This window comes from Bos indicus, chromosome 5, assembly GCF_029378745.1.
Source record: "Bos indicus isolate NIAB-ARS_2022 breed Sahiwal x Tharparkar chromosome 5, NIAB-ARS_B.indTharparkar_mat_pri_1.0, whole genome shotgun sequence".
Taxonomy (NCBI): domain Eukaryota; kingdom Metazoa; phylum Chordata; class Mammalia; order Artiodactyla; family Bovidae; genus Bos; species Bos indicus.
This window is the reverse complement of record NC_091764.1, coordinates 29873676-29895257: the sequence shown is the minus strand read 5'-3', so window position 1 is coordinate 29895257 and position 21582 is coordinate 29873676. Positions and strand designations below refer to the sequence as shown.

General features: G+C 51.5%; 2 protein-coding genes across 2 annotated transcripts; both read left to right on the top strand.

Annotated features, from left to right (window-relative positions):
- The first annotated feature begins 359 nt into the window (after positions 1-359).
- SMARCD1 (SWI/SNF related BAF chromatin remodeling complex subunit D1) lies at positions 360-12869 on the top strand. Its single transcript, XM_019960600.2, has 13 exons — positions 360-793; positions 1468-1655; positions 1926-1968; positions 2064-2186; positions 2663-2785; positions 3843-3959; positions 5470-5571; positions 5868-6029; positions 6109-6206; positions 7592-7727; positions 9707-9829; positions 10935-11036; positions 11165-12869. Exons 1-13 carry the CDS (start codon positions 617-619, stop codon positions 11216-11218), a joined length of 1548 nt encoding a protein of 515 aa, XP_019816159.1. The 5' UTR covers positions 360-616; the 3' UTR covers positions 11219-12869.
- A 2366-nt stretch (positions 12870-15235) lies between these two features.
- On the top strand, positions 15236-21581 carry GPD1 (glycerol-3-phosphate dehydrogenase 1). The gene is made up of 8 exons (XM_019960601.2): positions 15236-16080; positions 16588-16765; positions 17574-17714; positions 18279-18417; positions 18658-18770; positions 19443-19676; positions 19898-20004; positions 20943-21581. The coding sequence occupies exons 1-8, from the start codon at positions 15722-15724 to the stop codon at positions 21037-21039; spliced, it is 1368 nt and encodes a 455-aa protein (XP_019816160.2). The 5' UTR covers positions 15236-15721; the 3' UTR covers positions 21040-21581.
- The last annotated feature ends 1 nt before the right edge of the window (position 21582 follows it).

Here is a 21582-nt window from a genome sequence, read left to right as displayed (position 1 = left end):
AGTTTAGGTTAAAGGTCAGGGGCAAAGCTGGGTTGAAGTTCCTGTAGTTATTGAGGAACTTTATGGAATGAGCCCCGGACTATGAACCGGAAGATCTGGATCCTAGGTTTCGACTTTACTGCTAACTTGGTTGACTTCACCAAGTTATTTATTGAGTTCACCTCGCCTGTTTGTAAAATGGAATAAACAGTGCGTTCTCTTCAGCGTGCTGGGCTTAGAACCGGAAGAGAAAGGAAAAACGCACTGCGTTTGGAAAGTTAAACGCACTGCGCCAAGATAAAGCATTTACTCCATCACCCTCGCGTAGGGATGGTGCAGTGGTCCCCCTTTCCAGGTCCTTGTCTCCCTCCGTCGGCCTGGGGGCGCCCTTTCGCACGGCTTCTCTATCCCAGAGCTCTTCTCGATGGTTTTCCCTCCCGGATCGTGAAGGCTGGAGGGAGTGGTCACACGCCTTTTCCCCTAGTCGCCCCCCTCTAGCCCACAGTCTCGCTGCCCTGAGCCTCCCGGGCCGGCGGGCCGGCCGGGCGGACAGGAGGGCGCGCGAGGGGCGCGCGGGGGGGCGGGGGGAGTTCCGGTTCCGGTTCTTTGTGCAGCTGCAGCAGCGGCTCCGGGAAAGATGGCGGCCCGGGCGGGTTTCCAGTCTGTGGCTCCGAGCGGCGGCGCCGGAGCCTCAGGAGGGGCGGGTGCGGCGGCTGCCCTGGGCCCGGGCGGGACACCGGGGCCTCCGGTGCGAATGGGGCCGGCGCCGGGTCAAGGGCTATACCGCTCCCCGATGCCTGGAGCGGCCTATCCGGTGAGTGGGGCAGGAGGAGGGGCGCGCGGGCCGGGGGCGGGGCCGAGCGGGGGCCTGGGAGTGACAGGGGTGGGGGGAGGAGGAGGAGGAGGGACGCGCCCGGGAGGGATTCGGGCGCCGAGTTGGGGTCGGGGGAGACGCTGCGGGGAAGGGAAGGGAGGCTGTTAGCATCCCCACCTGCTCCTAGAGGCATTGTTTTCTTGGGGAGTCAGGATGTAAAACCAGGGTGGACGAAGTGAGGCCAAACGTGGGCCTGTGAGACCTTGAGTGCAAATGGCCTAGGCAGCTCCAGTGCCCAGGAGCACAGAAGGTGTAGCTGGCAAATTGAGGTCAGCTTCTGAGGAGATAGTGCCTGACAGTACTCTCTGAGTAAATATGGCACTAGAAGAGATGTCCAGTGTGCCAGACACAAAATAGACGGGGGAGAATTTGAGTATAGTCTCTCTGTCTTTGCTTTGGGGCTATATTCTCCTGTGGAGTCAGGGCTGGAGAGTGGAAGTTCCAACTACTTAGATGTCAGAGAGGTAGAGGGCTCTCCTCCCACCTCACCATTGTGCTCCACCCCACCCCACTGCCTTGTTTCATTCAAAGAACTCAGGCCTCCCCCACTTTCCCTTTCTTGGTGGGATTTGCAGGGGAAGCCATGACATCTCTAGGTCCTCTCCCCTCTGTAGAGACCAGGTATGCTACCAGGCAGCCGAATGACACCTCAGGGACCTTCCATGGGACCCCCTGGCTATGGGGGGAACCCTTCAGTCCGACCTGGCCTGGCCCAGTCAGGGATGGACCAGTCCCGCAAGAGACCTGCGCCTCAGCAGATCCAGCAGGTCCAGCAGCAGGCGGTCCAAAATCGGAACCACAAGTAAGATGATCCCAGGGTGGAGGGAGGGAGGGAGGAGGCCTGTGCAGATGCAGGTGCTGGGGTACCTGAGCAGAGAAGTGGCAGTGCTGTGTCAGCAGACGGTGCTCATTCTTGAAATAATTGCTTCGTGTTTGTTAGGGGCGGGGGTGTCTTTGATTTGAGACAAGCTTTGCAGTTCCTTCACTTTACTATAAATGGAGGTGCTGACAGCCTGTCTTCATGTTCTGGCTAGTTCCATCCCAACCTGATAACAGTATTTATTCCAAACAGTGCAAAAAAAAAGAAGATGGCTGACAAAATTCTACCTCAAAGGGTGAGTCCAGGCTATAGACCTTCTTGAGGGTGTGGTGAGTTGGAGAGTAGAGATGGTCAGCCTTAGATCCCAATGATATCTTTCTGTTCCCTAAGATTCGTGAACTGGTACCAGAATCCCAGGCCTATATGGATCTCTTGGCTTTTGAAAGGAAACTGGACCAGACTATCATGAGGAAACGGCTAGATATCCAGGAGGCCTTGAAACGTCCCATCAAGGTAACACAGGAGAGTACTAGGCAGAGAGCCAAAGGAGAGGACTCGGGAACCTTCAGCAGGCTTAGGATGAGAAATCAAAGGCATAGCACAGCTTTCCTTGGCATTTAAATTACATCTCTTCCGCCTACGAACTGAGAATTACATTAGAAGCATAAGAACGGAACAGCAAAGGGGGAGGGGCTTTTGATATTTCTTGCACCAGAAATATACCCTGTTGGTGTTTTTGCCGTAACTCCTCTGCCACCTTGGGAACCTGGCATCTTGCATGACTGTCTACCTGGCATCCCGGTGAATGCATTTGCACTCAGGCCAGTGGCCTGTGCTCCTCTTCTCATTGGAATCTCCATCCAACCACCCCAGGGACTGGGTAGACAGTAAGCCAGTCTGTTAGGAGTCATTGTCGGGTTTGGGGAGACCCTTGTCTTCAACATCAAACCACTGAAGCCTCCTGTCAATCCTGTTTCTGCCTTCCTCAGCAAAAACGGAAGCTGCGAATTTTCATTTCTAACACTTTCAATCCGGCTAAGTCAGATGCCGAGGATGGGGAAGGGACGGTGGCTTCCTGGGAACTTCGGGTAGAAGGACGGCTCCTGGAGGATGTGAGTTCAAGGTCCACTGTGGTCGGCGTCTAGGGTGGGAGCTTCTGGGAACAATCAGTATTGTCTGGTTGGCAGGAAGCCTGACTGGTGCTTACAGCTCCTGTTGGGAACAGCAGGGAGAGGGTCACTGTGTTCTCTGCACTAACAGACAATGGTTCTTTGTGTCTGGCTCCCACATATTGGCCCTCTCTGTGGTATCACATCGAGAACCTTATTGTCCTGGGATTTGATTTGTTGTTTACCTCTCTCCTGATGCTGCTAGCCATTGGATTTGGCAGTATCTGCAGATTTTTCAGTTATTTTTTTTCTTTTAAACCAAATGAATTTGCACTTAACATTTGGGCCATGCTTTCTTCCCTGAGTCCTTGAGGTCCTTGATTTCTGCTGTGCCCTCTCTGTCTTCCCAGCTCCTATTGGAAACAGCTTGCAGTTTATGTGGGATTGATTTCTCTGACAAGCTCTTTGTTGTTTCATGGGGAACATCAGCTGTCAGGTGATAGCCCCCAAACTTCCCACCCCAGAAGCTCCTTGGAGAAGCTCACCTGCCATTCCCTTATACTCTCTGGCTCTCTATTTTTAGCTGTTCACAGGCAAGCCAGTATGAAAGCATTTTTCAGAAGAACCAGGGGTCAATGTCAGCCTCCGTTTTCTTTGTATAGGTCCAGTCCATCTGCCAGTGGTGTCGTGTCATCCAAATAAAGCTGTTTTTGTTCTGGCTGCTTATTACCTGTGACTCATTTCTCCTCTAGAGTCAGAATTTTCTCTGTTCAGACTCGCTTTATTATGTGTAAATGTTTGGCTTAACTTGCATTGTTTCCCTTGGGAAAAAGAGGTGGGCAAGGCAATGACCCTATACACGTTATAGGCTGCTGCTTCAGGGTTCTGTTGCTACCGCAACTTGTTTAATAGACACCTACCTTGCCATCTCCTAAGATACACTCAGAAGACATTTTTGAGTTTTATTCCCATTGCTTTGTGGGTTCCTTGTTTACGGGACTATGTCTTAGGGAATTTCTTCTGGCTTTTTCTAACACGACGTCTCATCTCTCTTCTCCAGTCTGCCTTGTCCAAATATGATGCCACCAAACAAAAGAGGAAGTTTTCTTCTTTTTTTAAATCCTTGGTGATCGAACTGGACAAAGACCTGTATGGACCAGACAACCATCTGGTAGAAGTGAGTAGTTCTGTTCTCTAGACTTTGACTTTATCAGTAGAGGATGATGGACTTGGGAGCTAAACTTTAATGTCTAGGGAGGGAGTGGGGGTGGGTACCTCCAGTGCAGTTTGCACATTGGCCTCCAGGTGGCACTAGCTGTTTGGTTTTGGTACTGTTTGGACCCAAGAGTTCTTATAGTCTGACTTGTCCCGCCTTTTTAATTTAATTATCTTGATCGCTGCCCCCACTCTCAAGAGAAAGTTTAATGGAGGCTTTTTATACATGCCAGGAATGGTGAGATGTAGCTATCCACACGCCATTCATCTTTTTTCCTGGTAACAAGTGCTTTGTTTAAGGGGGTTAGGATTTAGTCCTTACCAAGGCTACTTTTCGGAGAAGGCAATGGCACCCCACTCCAGTACTCTTGCCTGGAAAGTCCCGTGGACGGAGGAGCCTGGTAGGCTGCAGTCCATGGGGTCGCTAAGCGTCGGACACGACTGAGCGATTTCACTTTCACTTTTCACTTTCATGCATTAGAGAACGAAATGGGAACCCACTCCAGTGTTCTTGCCTGGAGAATCCCAGGGACAGGGGAGCTTGGTGGGCTGCCGTCTATGGGGTCGCACGGAATCGGACACGACTGAAGCGACTTAGCAGCAGCAGCAGCAAGGCTACTTTTACAGCCTCTGCTGCTTGCTTTTGGTTCCTGCTTTGTTTAGATTCACATTCCAAATCATCAGAAATTCTTTATTATAATGCCTGATTACATAGTGTTCTAAAGACCATGCTAGCAACAGTGTTCTTTGTGATACAGTCAAAACCAGAATGAGATAGTCTAGCACTCCAAGTGAACTTAACCTGCTCCTTTCTTTGCCAGTGTAGCCGCAGCCCCTTAACCTCAACCACTAAGAAACATGGGAAGGTCTTTACCATCTAATAAGGGAAGTAAGTCATAGAATCAATAGAAATTTGTAAATATATTTAACTTTATAGCAGTAGAGCATAGTGCCTGAGAATGTGGACTGTGGACTCCAACACACCAGAGCTCAGATAACAGCTCCACCACTTATTGGCTGTTGACCTTGGGCAGCTTGCTTCATTCTTGTAAGCATTAGTTTTCTCATCTGTAAAATAGGTTTAATTGTGCCTCTCTCATGTGGATGTTGTGGGATTCAATGTGATAATCCAAGTACATGTCCTAGAATACTCTGGCACATAATAAGTACTCAGTAGATGATAGCTACGTTATTTTACTGTACATGTGTATATTATCCATGTTGTGGATAAAATTATCACTGAAAATACAGGCTAATTTAAATGTGACCCTGAGCAATCAGAATTAAAATGTCCGTCTACTTATAGACAGGAATCCCAAAGTCATATGCAGTGTTTTAAAATGTCTCATGCTGTTGCTCTTCTCCAGTAGCCTCATTAATCAAAGTTGAAAATTCAGTCATTACAGAAGCTCTTCCCTCCCACCCCAGCTCTTCCTCTGGGAGAGCACCCCCTGACATCTTCCTCTCTGTAGTGGCACAGGACCGCCACTACCCAGGAGACGGACGGCTTCCAGGTGAAACGGCCAGGAGACGTGAATGTGCGGTGCACTGTCCTGCTGATGCTGGACTACCAGGTATCTGTGCTGCCCTGAGGAGGCCCAGCTTTCAACCCCATCCCATCAGCAGTCTGACATTTCAAGGCAGTTTAAGTCTAGTTGCAGGTAATTTGCCATCAGACTGTTAGCTCCCTAAATATCTTTAAGGGATAGGGTCTTAGTCATTTCTGAGTTCCTCTTCTGTTTTTCTGCTCCAGAGAGAGCACAACATGAATGCCTGTTGAACGGCATGAATGTATGGCCACACCAGGTGCCCCATAATAGCACATAGACTCAGCTCACTAGCTTCACCTCTATACCCTCGTTCTCTCCAGCCTCCTCAGTTTAAATTAGACCCTCGTCTGGCTCGGCTCCTGGGCATCCACACCCAGACCCGTCCGGTGATCATTCAAGCACTGTGGCAATATATTAAGACACACAAGCTCCAGGACCCACATGAGCGGGAGTTTGTCATTTGTGACAAGTACCTCCAGCAGGTAAGAAAAGTTTCCATTCTTTTCTCAAGTCCACTGCAGCACTAGTTGTACTCTTAGCTGCTTCTCCTCTTTCCCATAGATCTTTGAGTCTCAGCGTATGAAGTTCTCAGAGATTCCCCAACGGCTCCATGCCTTGCTTATGCCACCTGAGCCCATTATCATAAATCATGTCATCAGGTAAGTGTGTGTGTGCAAGGCAGTGGTGTGCTGGAGCTGGCTTGCACCACCTGCACAAGTCAGTTCTCAGAGTTTAGGAAAATGATAAGCAGGTTGTTAAACACGGTCATTATTTAGGATTACATAAACTTGCGATTAAATACATTATATAAAAAATAAGTGTAAATGTACTCAGTCATCATCTCTTGAGTTATTATGTTGGTTTACTGGTGTTTGGGCTTCCCTGGTGGTTCAGAAGGTAAAGAATCTGCCTGCAGTGCAGGAGACCCAGGTTCAGTCCCGGAGTCAGGAAAATCACCTGGAGAAGAGAATGGCAACCCACTCCAGTATTCTTGCCTGGAGATTTCCATGGACAGAGGAGCCGGGCCAATTACAGTCCATGGAGTCTCAAAGAGTCAGACACGACTGAGCCACTGACATACACATCCTGGTGTGTGTGTTTTCGAAGTTACTTCTGTTGATTTTGTCTGTGTGGTGGAAATACTATCTAATGAGATGTTACTGCACATCCCTTCCCAGTTCCTCGATCAGTGATATAATAATGTTGGCATCTTGAAATCAACCATGTTGAGAATATTTAAAACACAGAAATTAGCAAATGCTCCAAGTCAGGCTTTTTCTTTTTGTTCTTTTTCTCTTTTGGAGAATCAGTTATTAGAATTTATCAGCTCATCACTGATGAACTCCTGTCTTTTCTCTGGGTGGTAGGACATTCCATTCTGAGACTCCAGCTCCATTACCTCTGTCTGCTTTTCTGTTCAGAAGATGGTGAACAAGGCATGTCTAGGCAGATACAGAGTGAAAGAAGGCACTTTCTCCTCAAAGCACCATGTCTTCTGGCTCTACATAGTCTTTGCCTTCTTTCCCTTACTCCATATTAACTCCAGGAAAGCCTTCCTTTCACTAGACCTGAACCATCATCACTCAGCTGATAGTAATTCCTACAACCCATACGCTGGGTCAGTAGAAGCTAGTTTGTCCTATATTCATGTGATTAAATTTAGGCCATGTTGTATTTTGTGTGGTGTGTATTTACTTGAATGTATTTTCAGAGTCAGTTTAATAAGTGAAGATACTGTAGCAGTGGTTTCTTTGTGGGGAAGGAGAAACTTACTTTTCATTGTCTGTCTTTTGTACCATTTGACTTTTTACCGTTATTACTGAGGCTTATATGCAATATATTGCACCCATTTAAAATCTGATGATTTTTGACAAATGTGCACGTCCTATAGCTACCACCACAGGGAGAGTATAGAGCATTTCTGTCACACCAACAAGGTCTCTGGTACCCTTTTGCAGTCAGCCCTTGCTCTTCAGTCTAAGACTTGTGTAATTAGGTCTTAGGGAACAAGTCCTTTACCAGGCCCCCTTGGTTTCCTCCTCAGTGTTGACCCGAATGATCAGAAAAAGACAGCTTGTTATGACATTGATGTGGAAGTGGATGATACCTTGAAGACCCAGATGAATTCTTTTCTGCTGTCTACTGCCAGCCAGCAGGAGATTGCTACTCTAGACAACAAGGTAGGGATCATGGCCTGGATAGTTGGGTGTCACCAGCCCTCTATCACAGCTTCTTGGCTTCTTTGATTTTTGATATTTGTTCAAAATATATTGACACTCAGTATATGCTGGGCACTCTGGTGCTGGTTGGAGCCAGACACACATAAGTTCTGATTCTTAACTATACCTCTTAATAGCTTTGAGCCTCAGTTTCTGATCTGTGAAACCATAATGCCTATTTTTCTAAAGTTGTTATGAGGATTAAATGAGACAGTGTATGTGAAGACATGACCTTGTATCTGGCACATAAAAGCAAATGGCAGCAGCTGCTTCTATTGTTATTACCATGAACATTATTAGACATAGTCCATGCAAGTAAAGCCAGAAAGGCTCTGGGAACACAAAGGAAGACAGGAAGGCTTTTTTGGAAGAGGTGATGCCCCAACCTAATCTTAAAGGACATGGGAGTCAACATGGGAGTTGGACTATAAAGAAAGCTGAGCACCAGAGAATTGATGCTTTTGAACTGTGATGTTGGAGAAGACTCTTGAGAGTCCCTTGGACTGCAAGGACATCAACCAGTCCATCCTAAAGGAAATTAGTCCTGAATATTCATTGGAAGGACTAATGCTGAAGCTGAAACTCCCAATACTTTGGCCACCTGATGCGAAGAACTGACTCATTGGAAAAGACCCTGATGCTGGGAAAGATTGAAGGCAGGAGGAGAAGGGGATGACAGAGGATGAGATGGCTGGATGGCATCACCAAGTCAATGGACATGAGTTTGAGCAAGCTCTAGGAGTTGGTGATGGACAGGGAGGCCTGGCTTGTTGCAGTCCATGGGGTCGCAAAGAGTTGGACACGACTGAGCAACTGAACTGAACTGATGGGAGTCAACAAAAGGGGAGAAAGGATGATGGTACTTAAGGGCGTGGGGGGCAGAGGGAGCCCAGAAAGAGGGAGCAGGGTATATGCAGGCCCAAAGGTGAGCAGAGAACCTGGCATAGTGAAGAAATACAAGCTCTTCACTGTGTTAGATAAAGCTCGGGGTGCCAGGGAGAAGAAACGAGAGGGAAACAGGAACCTAGTCCTGAAACCACTTTGAGGCAGGGTAAACTGGTTTATACTTTGTCCTGAAAATGGGAGGGCCTGGTGCTGTTTTATTTAGAACGCTCACTGGCAGGACGGTGGGAGGTGAACTGTAAGGGGGTCGGATCTGGGGGAAGGAAGCCTAGGTGGGGGCTGGTGCAATAATGCGCATGACATATGGTATGGGCCTAACTGTACAGCACTGATCGTGAGGACAGACGTGAGTAGCTAGGTTTGGAAGGTGTTGAGGTGGAACTGTAGGGGTCTGGACACTGGATGGAGAGGTGGGGTGAGGTGTGAGGGAGAAGAGTTGTTATGAAGACCTCCAGGTTTTCAGCTGGAGTGTGCAGTTGTACTCCTTCAGATTGGGAGCGGGAGAAGCAAGTCTTGGGAAAAGGTAGTGATTTTGTTTTGGGGAGTTTAAGGTCCCTTGAGGTGTCAAGCAGATGTATTAGTAGGAGCTTAGAAAATGGACTGTGATCTGCAGCCTGGGGACTCGTTACCCTGTCAGTGGTGCTGGAAGACATACAAGTAGATGAAATTGCCAGGAAGAGCATGGAGTATCAGTGAACAAAACCCACGGACCACAGCTACAGAGACAGCCCTGTGTACCACTCCTTTTCTGCCTGAGAGTTTCCAGGCCCATTTGTGCTGTGGATTAAAAATTTCCCATGTAGTGTCATCCACAGTGGACATGGTGCAGACTGTAAGGAAAACTTCACTCACGGGCGGTGGACAGACAGCGCCAAGCGCCAGAGCAGGTGGGGCCCTGGGCAGCAGTGCCATTCTTGGGCTGCATTCTGTTCCTTGGCTGGGAGAGGCACAAGGAGAAGTCATACACTGCCTGCCACTTAACTTTGCTTTTCCCCAACGTGGAAATGTTATGAACTTCCTTCCTTTCTTCCTTTCAGATCCATGAGACAATAGAGACTATCAATCAGCTGAAGACCCAGCGGGAGTTCATGCTGAGCTTTGCCAGAGACCCTCAGGGTTTCATCAATGACTGGCTTCAGTCGCAGTGTCGGGACCTCAAGGTAGAGAACCAGGGACAGGTCCAGAGAGACTTGGGCCTGAGAGGCACGCGTTTGCTCTGTGTCTGTGGCATGTGGCGGAGAGCCAGGGAGGTGAGGGGCCAGGCTTTCTTCAGCGTGTTCCAGTAGGGAAGTGGAAATGAAACCGTCAAGTGTTTATCTCATATTTACTGTGTGCTGTCACTGTGCACGTTGTAGGGGATACAGAGTGCAAAACTCGGCCTCTGCTTTCAAAGTAGCATCCATTCTGTTTGAGAAACCAAGCTAATGGGATTTTAAAAGTAGTAAATCATGTACGACATTATCAGAATTTCACCGGTACCAATAAGATAAAACAAAGGAGAAGGGAGACTGGTGAGACTAGGATAGCTTGGAAAGGCTTTCTGGAGAAGTTGGGATTTGAGGGAGGGGTGCTCTCTGAAAGGAGCTCCCAGAGCGAGGAGCACCGCAAGCTCAGCAGGAAGGTAGGAATGAGCACAGTACGTGAGGCGCGCCCTCAGTTCTCGCCTGTCCTGTGCTGACTGCAGTCAGCCTGACCAGAGGAGCAGGGGCCGGGGGTGCCAGGAAGGATCCCTGAACAAGGCAGGGACTTGTCCACAGCATGGGTGGCTTGGGGTGCTGTTTTAGTAGTTTGCTACGGCTGCCGTAGTAAAGTACCACAGCCCCGTGGCTTAAACAAGGGAAATGGATGGTCTCACAGTTCTGGAGGCTAGAGCCTGAAGTCACAGTGTCAGCAGGGTTTGGCTCCTCCCAAGGGTGGGGAGGGAGAGTCTGTTCCAGGCCTCTGTCCTGGCTTTTAGTCACTCAGGTGTTCCTTGGTTTGCAGATGGTGTTCTCCATGTGTGTTCACGTTGTCTTTCCTCTTTACGTGTCTGTCTGTGTCTGAGTTTCCCCTTTTTATAAAGATACCCATCATTGGATTAGGCCCACCCTAACGACCTTATCTTAACTTGATCATCTGCAGAGACCCTATTTCCAAAGAAGGTCACATTCACAGGTACCAGGGGGTTAGGATTTCAGTATCTTTTAGGGAACACTGTTCAGTCCATAACAGACGACAAGGAAGGAAACAAGCCTGTTCTCTCTCCTGCTTCCCATTCTCTCTCAGGTCATGACTGATGTGGTGGGTAACTCAGAGGAGGAGCGCCGAGCAGAGTTCTACTTCCAGCCTTGGGCCCAGGAGGCCGTGTGTCGATATTTCTACTCCAAGGTAGGCACCTAGGGTGCAGAGGAGAGACTGACAAAAGGCAAGAGGTCTGCACCTGGTGGGGGTCAGTGGCGTCAAGAACAACTTGTGGTTTGTCTCATCCTCCACTCCCTCCACTATTTTTTCCTTAGGTGCAGCAGAGACGACAAGAATTAGAGCAAGCCCTGGGGATCCGAAATACATAGGGCTTCTCCCACAGCCCTGATTTGGCTGCAACGATTTCTTTATTGGGCCCTGTGCTGCCTGCCTCGTGGCACCTGCCTTGGTCTTGCTTGGGGCTTTCCAGGGGATGCTGTCGGTTCTAAGACAACACCAGAATGAAGAGGGTCTCACGTGACACCGGCTCTCCTCTTCTCCCACCCCATCCCTTCCTATCCCCAGCTTCCCTTTGCCCCACAAAGTTCCCATGTGCCTCTCCCCTCCCCTGGTCTGCATAAGACCTCTAGATAGTATTAGAGAGAGAACCTGTAGTGGTAATCAGTGCATTGAATGGATTGGGCCTAAGGCCAAGTGGTCTTCAAGGGGACCAGCTACACTGATCCTGCCCTTCAGAGACCCAGGAGTTGGGAGCTGTAGCCCCTTCTCCACGACTCAGGCCTGGGGGCACTCTATGAGCTAGTTGATCTTGGCTCTCCTGATAACAGAATCCAGTTTCCTTCCTTCCCTCCACAGGTTTGGAGCAAACTCTCCCTTCACTTGTTGCTCTCTAGCACTAAAGGAACCCTGGCTCTCGGGCTCCACTGAGCCCCAGGTCAGTCCGCAGCCCTCCAGAGGGGCCTGCTGTCTCAGTGCTTCTCTCCTCCCTTACAGGGGGTCCACATCAGTATTAGAGTTTGTTCTAGTAGTATTGCTCCCTCCCAGCACACTCCCTGTAGCTGCTGTTGAGGATTCCCTCCTGTCTGTCCCAACTGAGGGCATTCGGGTGGGGGAATCTTGCCTTTCCGTGTCAGAGCCCCGGGGACCTCACCTAGGGTGCTGTCATTGCCAGCGGAGGCTGTTCCTTTCTGCTGTAGTGTGGAGGTGTGATTCATTCATTCACTCCGCCCTGCCTCCCCCATCCCTTCTTGGAGAAACAGGCCTGCAATCAAACGGGTAAAAGCCCTGGGCCACCCCTGTCTTCCTGTCCCTTGTCTGCCCAGTTGACACCCGCTGGTGACTGCTAGGGCACTGAGGAGTGAAAGCGCCTAGGGCTGGAGAGAGCTCTGACTCGGGTCTGTGACTCTTCCCCTCTCCCTGCCTCACAGGATTGTGACTCCCCAGCCCCTGCCCTCAAAGCTTCAGACCCCTCAGGTAGCAGCAGGACCTTGTTGTGTGATCTTGGCCCCTTGGAACTGAGATGGTTTTGCATCTTTCCAGGAGCGCCTCAAATTCTTCCAGGTTGTATCACCCCCCGAGTTAGCATATCCCAGGCTCGCAGACTCAACACAGCAGGGTGGGAGACAGCTGGGCACAGAGGGGGAATTCCGTTCGGCATGGGCTGTAAACCTGCAGAACTGACAAAGCCCCTGCTTCCCCACCCCCTCCTCAGGCTCCTGCGAGCACATCCCCCAGCCCTGTGTCCCTGCCTGTTCCACGCTGGGTACAGCAGGACTCGCTCCTCATCTTCTTCCACTTATTAATCCCCGCCTCCCTGAAAGGTTCTCCCCACAGTGACACTGGACAACCTCTGTCCCTGAGGCTGGAACCATGAGAAGGAAGCTCAGCACTCCTACAGTGTCCCTGTTGAAGATAACTGTTTTTATTAACTGAATTATTATGTTTTTTTCATGGACCAAAATTTTTTTTGTACTGCCCCCTTATCGATGTCACCCAGTTTTAATAAAAGAATCTTCTGAAGAGTGGGTCCCCCTCCGTACTGATGGAGAGCTCTTCCCTGAGTGTTCCCAGTGCCATTAGCCATGCTCATGGTGTTTGTTCATTTGACAAGTGTTTATTGAGCACCTGCTGTGCGCCATCTGTGGTTCCAGGCACTGGGGATGTGGTGGAAAATAAGGTTTCTACCCTATGGGTCTCAAAGTTTTACCTTAGAGCTTGTTCTGTCAGCCCCAGTGGTCCAAGCAGGGCAGATGCTGGCTGAGATTAGCAGGCTTCATCACTGCATCTGAGTCCTGCCCTCAGTTCCTGTTAAGGAACATTCTGACAAGACAGTGGCACTGCCATCCTCTTCCTTGCCCTTCTGCGCTCCCCAGGGCACCCGCTGGCTCAAATGCACTATCCTTGGGCACCTGTGATCCCTTACACTCGATGACCCTGAGCCTCTCGAGTGCTCAGGGCTCCCATCTGCACACGGGCCAGGGCTGTATCAGGGCTGGAGATGTTTGTCTTCTCTGTGCCTGTCACTCTAAGGGTCCACTTTCTCAACCCTGAGTAAGATTTTGGTTCTTAAGACTGGCATGGACGTGCTCTCCAATCATCCTTGTACTGTAGATGGCCAACCCCTCACTGGTAGAACTAACACTCTCCTCAGGATTGGTTCCCAGTAGCAGAAGCGGGAAATTCTGCCTCTGTCGCCGTCATAATAGGCTTGCTTCCCACCGGGTGGCTCTTTCCTTTCTTCCTCTGTGCCATTATCTAGCTTGGTTCTAACCAAGAAGGGAATTTAGGATTCAGGACGAAGGCAATCACATTTCAAAACTGTAACTAAAAAGTTAACCTTTGCCTCCGTGGATGTGAATACTCAAGTATTGCCTATGTGCAGTCAAACCCAGCAAGGATACAACCACTGTTCGCAGTCTGGAATGTGGGGGTTTATCAGACTTGAGTAGGAAAAGCAGAGAGAAGTGTGTGTGGGTGATAACTTGAAGTGGAAAAAATTGATGTCAAGGACATTGAAATGGCATCTGTTTTCACCCAGGCTAATTACATGTGTAATGAATGGCTGATGAACCATTATTAATTTCAAGCAAATACAGTTTGCTCTTGGGAAAAGAACTCTTGTGTAACAGATAAGTTCCTGTGACAAGCCAATTCTGAATCTCTGCACACTTCATTCCTATATAAATGAACAAATTCTTTGTCTCCATACTACTAAAAATGATGGTAGGGACAAAATGAGAGATGGAAGCAGTTAGGCAAAAACAGGAGGTTATTTTATGCATAAACATCCATTCTTTGGGGTTCTCATCCTATGTGCCAGGGACAGAAGCATTCTTTCTCTTCATCACCCGTAATCGGAGCTCCCAGCTGGCAGCCTGGCACTGGTGCCTTTTTCTCGATGCCAGTGCAATAACAGTAATCTGCAGGAAGCTGGCTCTGTAGTAGGCTTAATTTTCTTCCTAAGAGAAACAATCAGCTACTGATTTCATTTATGTCCCTGTAAGGGAACTCCCTGGCCATGGGAGCAGAGTATGGTGGGCTTTTCCAGGCAGTCCCTAGAACTTAGAAAACCATTTCTCCCCAGTCTTGCTCTCAGGGCCACTGACCCTGATTCAGTGGTTGCACACAGACTCCCCTCTGGCCCAGTGCTTATCACAGTTTGCGGCCAGCAACAGCCCAGGGGGACGGAAACACCCACTCAGCAGTCGGCCAAGCCAGGAGGTCGGCACGTGAGCACACAGTGGTGTCTGCCTTCCAGGCCAAGGTGCACAGACAGCTGGAGCGTTGGGGGCCTTTGCCCCGCTCTCCACATCAGCCTAGAAACCGAAGCTCCCGCTTAAACGTTGCTGTGGGCAACAAAGCGCCTCGAGCTACTCAGTGTGCCCCTTGCATTCTCCCTCCTCCCAAAAGCACACACCCCACTCAGTTACAGCATCTGAGACCACAAGGCTCTACAGAGGTCACAGCTGCCCCAGGTCCTGCCTCCCTCCCCTTTCTGGCTTCTGCAAAATAGCCACTAATCTGAAGGAGCCCCTGGCATGGTAGTAGCTGGGAAACCCAAGAGAGAAGTGAAGGAAGCTCAGTGCCTCTCAAGGACAGTGAACACTTGGGCTGCCTTCCTTCTCCTGTCCTCCTCAAGCCCAGAGTCTGCAAAAGACTTGTGGACCACTTTGCGTCCAACTTTAACCCTTCCTGCCCTCCTTTCTCTCCAGTACTCTTGCCTGGAAAATCCATGGACAGAGGAGTCAGGTGGGCTGCAGTCCATGGGGTCGCTGGGAGTCGGACACGACTGATCGACTTCACTTTCACTTTTCTCTTTCATGCAATGGAGAAGGAAATGGCAACCCACTCCAGTGTTCTTGCCTGGAGAAATCCCAGGGACGGGGGAGCCTGATGGGCTGCCGTCTATGGGGTCGCACAGAGTCGGACACGACTGAAGCGACTTAGCAGCAGCAGCAGCCCTCCTTTCTGGAAGGCATTCAGGTGAGGAGAGGCCCACTGATGGGTTCTGTTTCTCAGGCTAGCGGGGTCGTCTTATCCTTCGGCTGCCCCAAAGCAGGCCCTCCCCTCACCTTCTGTGTGGCCTCGCCTTGCATAAAGGGGCTCACACCCCCACCTTCCTCACGCCAGCGCTGCAGTGGAGCTGGAGTGGGACCAGTGACACATGACCCATCGCTGCCAGAGGATAAACCTGCAGAGCAGTTTTGGGGGTCCTGGGAGATCACATGGGACAATTCTACCTTGGAAAACCAAGCATGCCTGTGTCTGCTGCTAGGACTGAATACAGCTTATTCCAGGGCTAGGGGACAGAAGCGAGTGCAGGAGACTGGTCACTTGTTCCTTATCTGGGCTTGCTCTTGGCAGACCTCAAGATGAGCCCATTGTGGGGAGGGAGGGGGGTGAGGACCTGGGCTGGAGCCAAGGGAAGAAGCCTGCCAGCACCGTCAGCTGGCAAACCGAAGAGGAAAAGTGGGCCTGGTCTGTGCCCCATTCCTGTTCCCCACCTGTCTCTCTCCTTTCCCCCCCTTTCCCTGGCCCTGCCAGACTCTGTCTCCCTGGGTGCCCGCCTTCCCTCCCCTGGAGGGCGGGGCTTGGCTGCACCCACGTGTGTTGGAGTTATATGCTCCCAGCCAGCAGGGGAGCTGGGGAGAGTGGCACCCAGCTGGCGGCTCAGGCAGAGAAGCAGCACCATGACCGGCAAGAAAGTCTGCATTGTAGGCTCTGGCAACTGGTAAGCAGCTCTGTCAAGGAGTGTGTTGGAGGGCAGGGGGGCTCCCTCAAGTCTTCGGAAGTCAGGGAGGGAGGCTTGGTGAGCAGGAAGTGCTCCAGCTCCCGCTGCTGTCTCTTGCCTACCCCACCAGGACAGAGGGCACCCCGACCCCTCCTGGCCCTTGCCTCTCGGCAGTGGCACCTGTACCTTCCCCCACAGGAAGGGAGCCTCCAGAGGACTCCCTGCCTGAAAAGCTGCATGGGTGGCAGGGGTAGGGTTGGGGGTGGGGGGCAGTATTGGGAGATCAGAGAGCTGGCCCCCTTCTCAAGCAGCAGTGTCAGGGAGACTGAGTCTCCTTTCTATTGCCTGCTTATTAGAGACACGGTGTCATAGGGGAAGGGGTGACAAGGGAGGTGGCAAGTAAATAATCCAGTGGATACTGTGATATCCTGAGGTGGAGCACTGTCCCCTCCCCTGCCACTGTTCCTGCCTCACTCCTCCAATTTCTGTGCTCCCCGCTCCCGCCAGGGGCTCAGCCATCGCCAAGATTGTGGGTGGCAATGCAGCCCAGCTGGCACACTTTGACCCACGGGTGACCATGTGGGTGTTTGAGGAAGACATCGGGGGCAGAAAGCTGACAGAGATCATCAACACACAGCACGAGAATGTCAAATACCTGCCAGGGCACAAGCTGCCCCCCAATGTGGTGAGCCCCAACACCCCGTAGAAAGGGAGAGGGAAGCGGAGGGGGTGCTTCCTGCCAGGCGGGGGCCGTTTCATGTGCCACTGGACTTGAGAAGCATCTCAGGAGGGCTCCTCCGGGCACAGGGTACCCTCGTGCACAGCTCCCAGAGCACTCTGGGACTGAGGACAACCCGAGTGCATACCCCTGCATCTCCACTTTGCCCGGTGGGCTCCCAGGAGGAAAGGGAGGGGGAAAAGATGAGGAAGTTGGTCTCCATGACAACCAAAGGCAGGTTCTTTGGTTCCCAGACTTGGGGTTCGGGTAGTGCCTGCCTCGGGCTCTAATCCTGTTACTCATTCACTGGGTGATTAGCAGACATGGAGACTGCTCCTTGGACTTAAGGTCTTTGGTCAAATCCATGTGGCTTACTCCCCACCTAGAAAGGGCGAGCAGGGAAGAGAGCAGGAAGACTGGGGCTCTCCATTCCCAGCTGGGGGCCCTAAGGAGCAGGGTGATGAAATCTTACTTGTCCTCTTCCTCCTGCCAAGCCCAGATCTCACTGTCCCACAGCCAAGGGTTAGGAGAGGGCTGGGAGGAGGTTTCCAGGAGCTCTCAAGAGTCCAGGACAGCTGAAGTGTAGAAGAAATAATGGTGAGGGGGAGAGAATAGAGTGTCTTGCTCCTCCAGGTTCAGCCCTTCCAGATTCAACCCCCAAACTACCCGTCCTTCTTCCCCACCAGCCTCACTCTGGCTCCTAGATCTCCCGAATGGGGCTCCACAGGGGCTAGAAGCAGTCTGGCAGGCCCATGAGTACTGGTCACCCCCACAGGTGGCTGTCCCTGATGTGGTCCAGGCTGCAGCGGATGCCGACATCCTGATCTTTGTGGTGCCCCATCAGTTCATCGGCAAGATCTGTGATCAGCTCAAGGGCCACCTGAAGGCCGACACCATTGGCGTGTCTCTTATTAAGGTGCCAGAGACACCTTCCTGTGGAAGGGGGTACAGCCACCTGCTGTGGGGCTCAGGGTTGGTGAAGTGAGACAGAAAACTGCACAAGTAGGCCAGGGATTTTCTGAAGAGAAGAGTTCGCTTTGGGGAGGCTGGGGAAGCAGATGCCGGGGGCCACTGGGAAGAGGAAGTTGGTTGGGGAGTAGATAAAGTGTCAATCTGGAGGTAGGTGCCTTAGGGAATTTAGATGTACGAGGGATGCCTAGGGGATATGAGAAGCAGGCTGGTTTGAGGAGCTGAGAAGGGATGGAAGCTGGTTTGGAGTACTCGGGGGTGGGGTGTTCAGGGGTGTGGAGGGGTACATTACCTCGGAGAAGTAGGTTGCAGGAGGATTTGGGGATGCTTTCATTTTCACATGAAAATGCTACCTGCTCTCCTCACAGCAAGCTCTGGCTGCGCTGGACTAGGGGAGGACCTTTGGGGAGGGACACTGACGCACAGTGAATTTGGAAGGGGCAGGATTTCTGGGTGGGAAGCCCTCAGTTGGGGTAAAAGGCACCTGTCCTGAGCTCCATCCTGTGCCCAGGGGGTAGACGAAGGCCCCAAGGGGCTGAAGCTCATCTCTGAAGTGATTGGGGAGCGCCTTGGCATCCCCATGAGCGTGCTGATGGGGGCCAACATTGCCAACGAGGTGGCTGATGAGAAGTTCTGTGAGACAACCATTGGTGAGACCCCCACCCACCTACATACATAGTGCAACTCTAGTTATATCCCCTCCCCAGGCTTTATTTCCCACCCACCTAGCCATCTTCTCCCCAGAAGGCAGGCGAAGGAAGAAGACCCCAGCATTAGAGATGAGGGGGGTTGGACGCCCCTGTGGAAAGAGTTGTAGGTCCTGCTTCAGGCAGGTGCGGGAAGAAGAGTCAAGAGCCCTTTCTTAAAGCCCTACCCCCTCCTCAATTTAGGTAGCAAGAACCAGGCTCATGGACAGCTTCTGAAAGAGTTGATGCAGACACCCAATTTCCGCATCACGGTGGTGCAGGAGGTGGACACAGTAGAGATCTGTGGGGCCTTAAAGGTGAGAGGGGCACAGAGGCAGCTATGGGGTGGGGAGAAGGTCCTGAAAGAAGGCCTAGCTTAGCTGTACAACGTTGCTGGGACTCCAGGTGCTCACTCCCCATCCTCACTGAGTACAGGACACATGGGAAGCACTGCAGAAGCAAAGCCAGGATCACTCAGGCCTGCAATCGCTTAACTTCAGACACTGGGCTCCCTTCTTCCTTTCCTCTGTAGCCCCTTGTGGGACACCCTATCCCTGGCTCAAAGGGCTGGTCTGGTGGGAAAGAGGAGATGCCCTGGTAGAGCACCCAGGGTAACGGGAGATGAGATGTCCAGGACACCCAGACAGACTGATGACCAGAACTCTGGCTCCCAGACAGAGCTATGGATGACTATCAGGGACATAAAACAGCCATGGATGGGTGGGCCAGGTAGACTGGTTTTCAGGGAAAGTCCTCAAGGATGGAGTATAGGGCAGGGCTGGGGAGCCAGGAAGCACAAGTCCAGGCTAAAAGAAGGGAGTGGCAAGGGGGGAAACCAAGAGTGGAAGGAGTTGAGGAGCCCACCCACCTTCATTATGAAGGAAGGGGGCATGTCATGGCTGATGGAAGAAGCAGGAGGCAAGTGCTGAGGGTCCCAAGTGGGGCCTGCGGGAGGGATCCTTTCTCACCCATGACTCCACTCTTCAAAGAATATAGTGGCCGTTGGGGCTGGCTTCTGTGATGGCCTGGGCTTTGGCGACAACACCAAGGCAGCTGTGATCCGACTGGGACTCATGGAGATGATCGCCTTCGCCAAGCTCTTCTGCAGTGGCTCCGTGTCCTCTGCCACCTTCTTGGAGAGCTGCGGTGTTGCTGACCTCATCACTACCTGCTACGGAGGGCGGAACCGGAAGGTGGCCGAGGCCTTCGCCCGCACAGGAAAGGTGGGCCCTAGGGAGAATGGAGCAGGGAGGGTGGGCCCTGTAGGTGTTAAGGCAGAGGAACCTGGCTTGTGGCATCTCTTGAGCACAAACATTAAGATTGTTGTGAACATTCCCATTTCTTTCCTCTTAAGACCCACCTCCTGCCAGAGCCCCAGTCTCTCCATCTCACGCTGACAACTCCCTTCTCCCATTTCCATCTGCCCGTCCTATTTTTTTCACAGTCCATTGAGCAGCTGGAGAAAGAGATGCTGAATGGACAGAAGCTGCAGGGGCCCCAGACAGCCCGGGAACTGCACAGTATCCTCCAGCACAAAGGCATGGTGGACAAGTAAGTGTCGGGCCCAGCCTCACTCTTGAGGGAACCATGGCCAGAAGTGCTCTCCCCGTTCATCATCTTCCTGAACCCTCCTCACTGCCCAATGTGAAGTAGGCAGAGAGGGAAAGGTTTTCTTATGTTTGCAGACAGAGCCAAGAGCCTGGAGAGGGTCTAGTGGGCCCACTGTCCCCAGCTAGTGCATTGTCTTTGAATTCTTTCCAGTCTAGTGCTCTTTATACCACATTGCTAGGACCTTTTACATGGCCTTCTGCTGTCCTCTGCTATGTGAGTGGACAGGAATAAGCTTCTGTGACTGTCCTGCCTCTCTGTCCATCACCCTCAGTCTAAGCCACTTCTTTGAGGCCATCCCTTCTGTCTCCAAATACTGTCCTGGGTGGTGAGGTGTGCAGAAAAGGACAGTCTTCTTTTCAGGGAGCACAGCGACAGTGGGGGTGATGAACTGATCAGAGCAGAGCTCTGTTGATTTGAGAAAGAATCATAGAGCAAGAGAATTCGAAACAAGCTCAAAAGATCAGCTCATGACTGGTCAGGTAAAGCCTCCTGGTAAAAGGAGCAGCCTGGGAAGAAGGAAACTGGCATTTACTGAGCACCTTCACATAACTCATAATCACTTCTTCACTACTTTGTTATACTGACTCCCTTTTACAGCTGATGACAGTGAGGCTCAGAGAGGTTAAGTGGCTTGCCAAGTTGGAACAGAAAGTTGATGCCAGGAAATCATGCAGGCAAGTTCAATATGATAGGGAGACGGGCAATAAGAACCTGACCCTAAAACCCAGGGCTAGGAAATTCAAATTCTCAGCAGTTGGAAATTGAGAGCCAGGGTCTGCTTGAGCTTGAAGGCGGGAAAGCAGGGAGTACAGGGTTAGGGGCTGGAGGATTGGGGGCTTGTCTGGAGGCCAAGCTGGCTCTGTCCTTCCCCATTCTAGGTTCCCTCTGTTCACAGCTGTGTACAAGGTATGCTACGAGAACCAGCCAGTGGGGGAATTCATCCACTGCCTGCAGAATCATCCAGAACATGTGTGAGCAGGCCTGAGGCCCAGGCCAGGCAGCCTCTTTATCAATGGAGACAGGCAGAAGCTTGGGGTGCCTGGCCACCAGGAGCTCCGGGACTCCCCACGAGCAGCGTCTTTTCAGCTTTTCACTGAGTGACAGGAGGCTGAGGGCCCGGGTTCCTGCCTGGAGATCCTGAAGCAGCCCACAACCTCTCGGCCATCACATCTCACCAGAAATGGAGTTGCCTAGTCCCTCTCCAAATGGGGAGCTTTCTCCCTGTCCTGTGAGAGGGGCAGAATCAGCCCCAGAGTGGCCTGCTTTGGGCCTGTCGGGGGAGGAGGGGAGGGAAAGGGAGGCAAGGCAAGGGCTGCTTCGTGCTGCCTCACATAGACCAGAATTCTTGTCCCCATGCCTCAGCTACAAGAGGGATGAGGCAAGGGCTGCAGGGAGGGGTCTGGGCTTTTGAGCTGACATGGCGCCAGGGACCCCTTTGCTCTGACCTCTGCCAGGCCCCACAGGGCATCAATGGATCTCTCAGTGTTTGTTCACAAAATACAAAGATCTCAAACAACC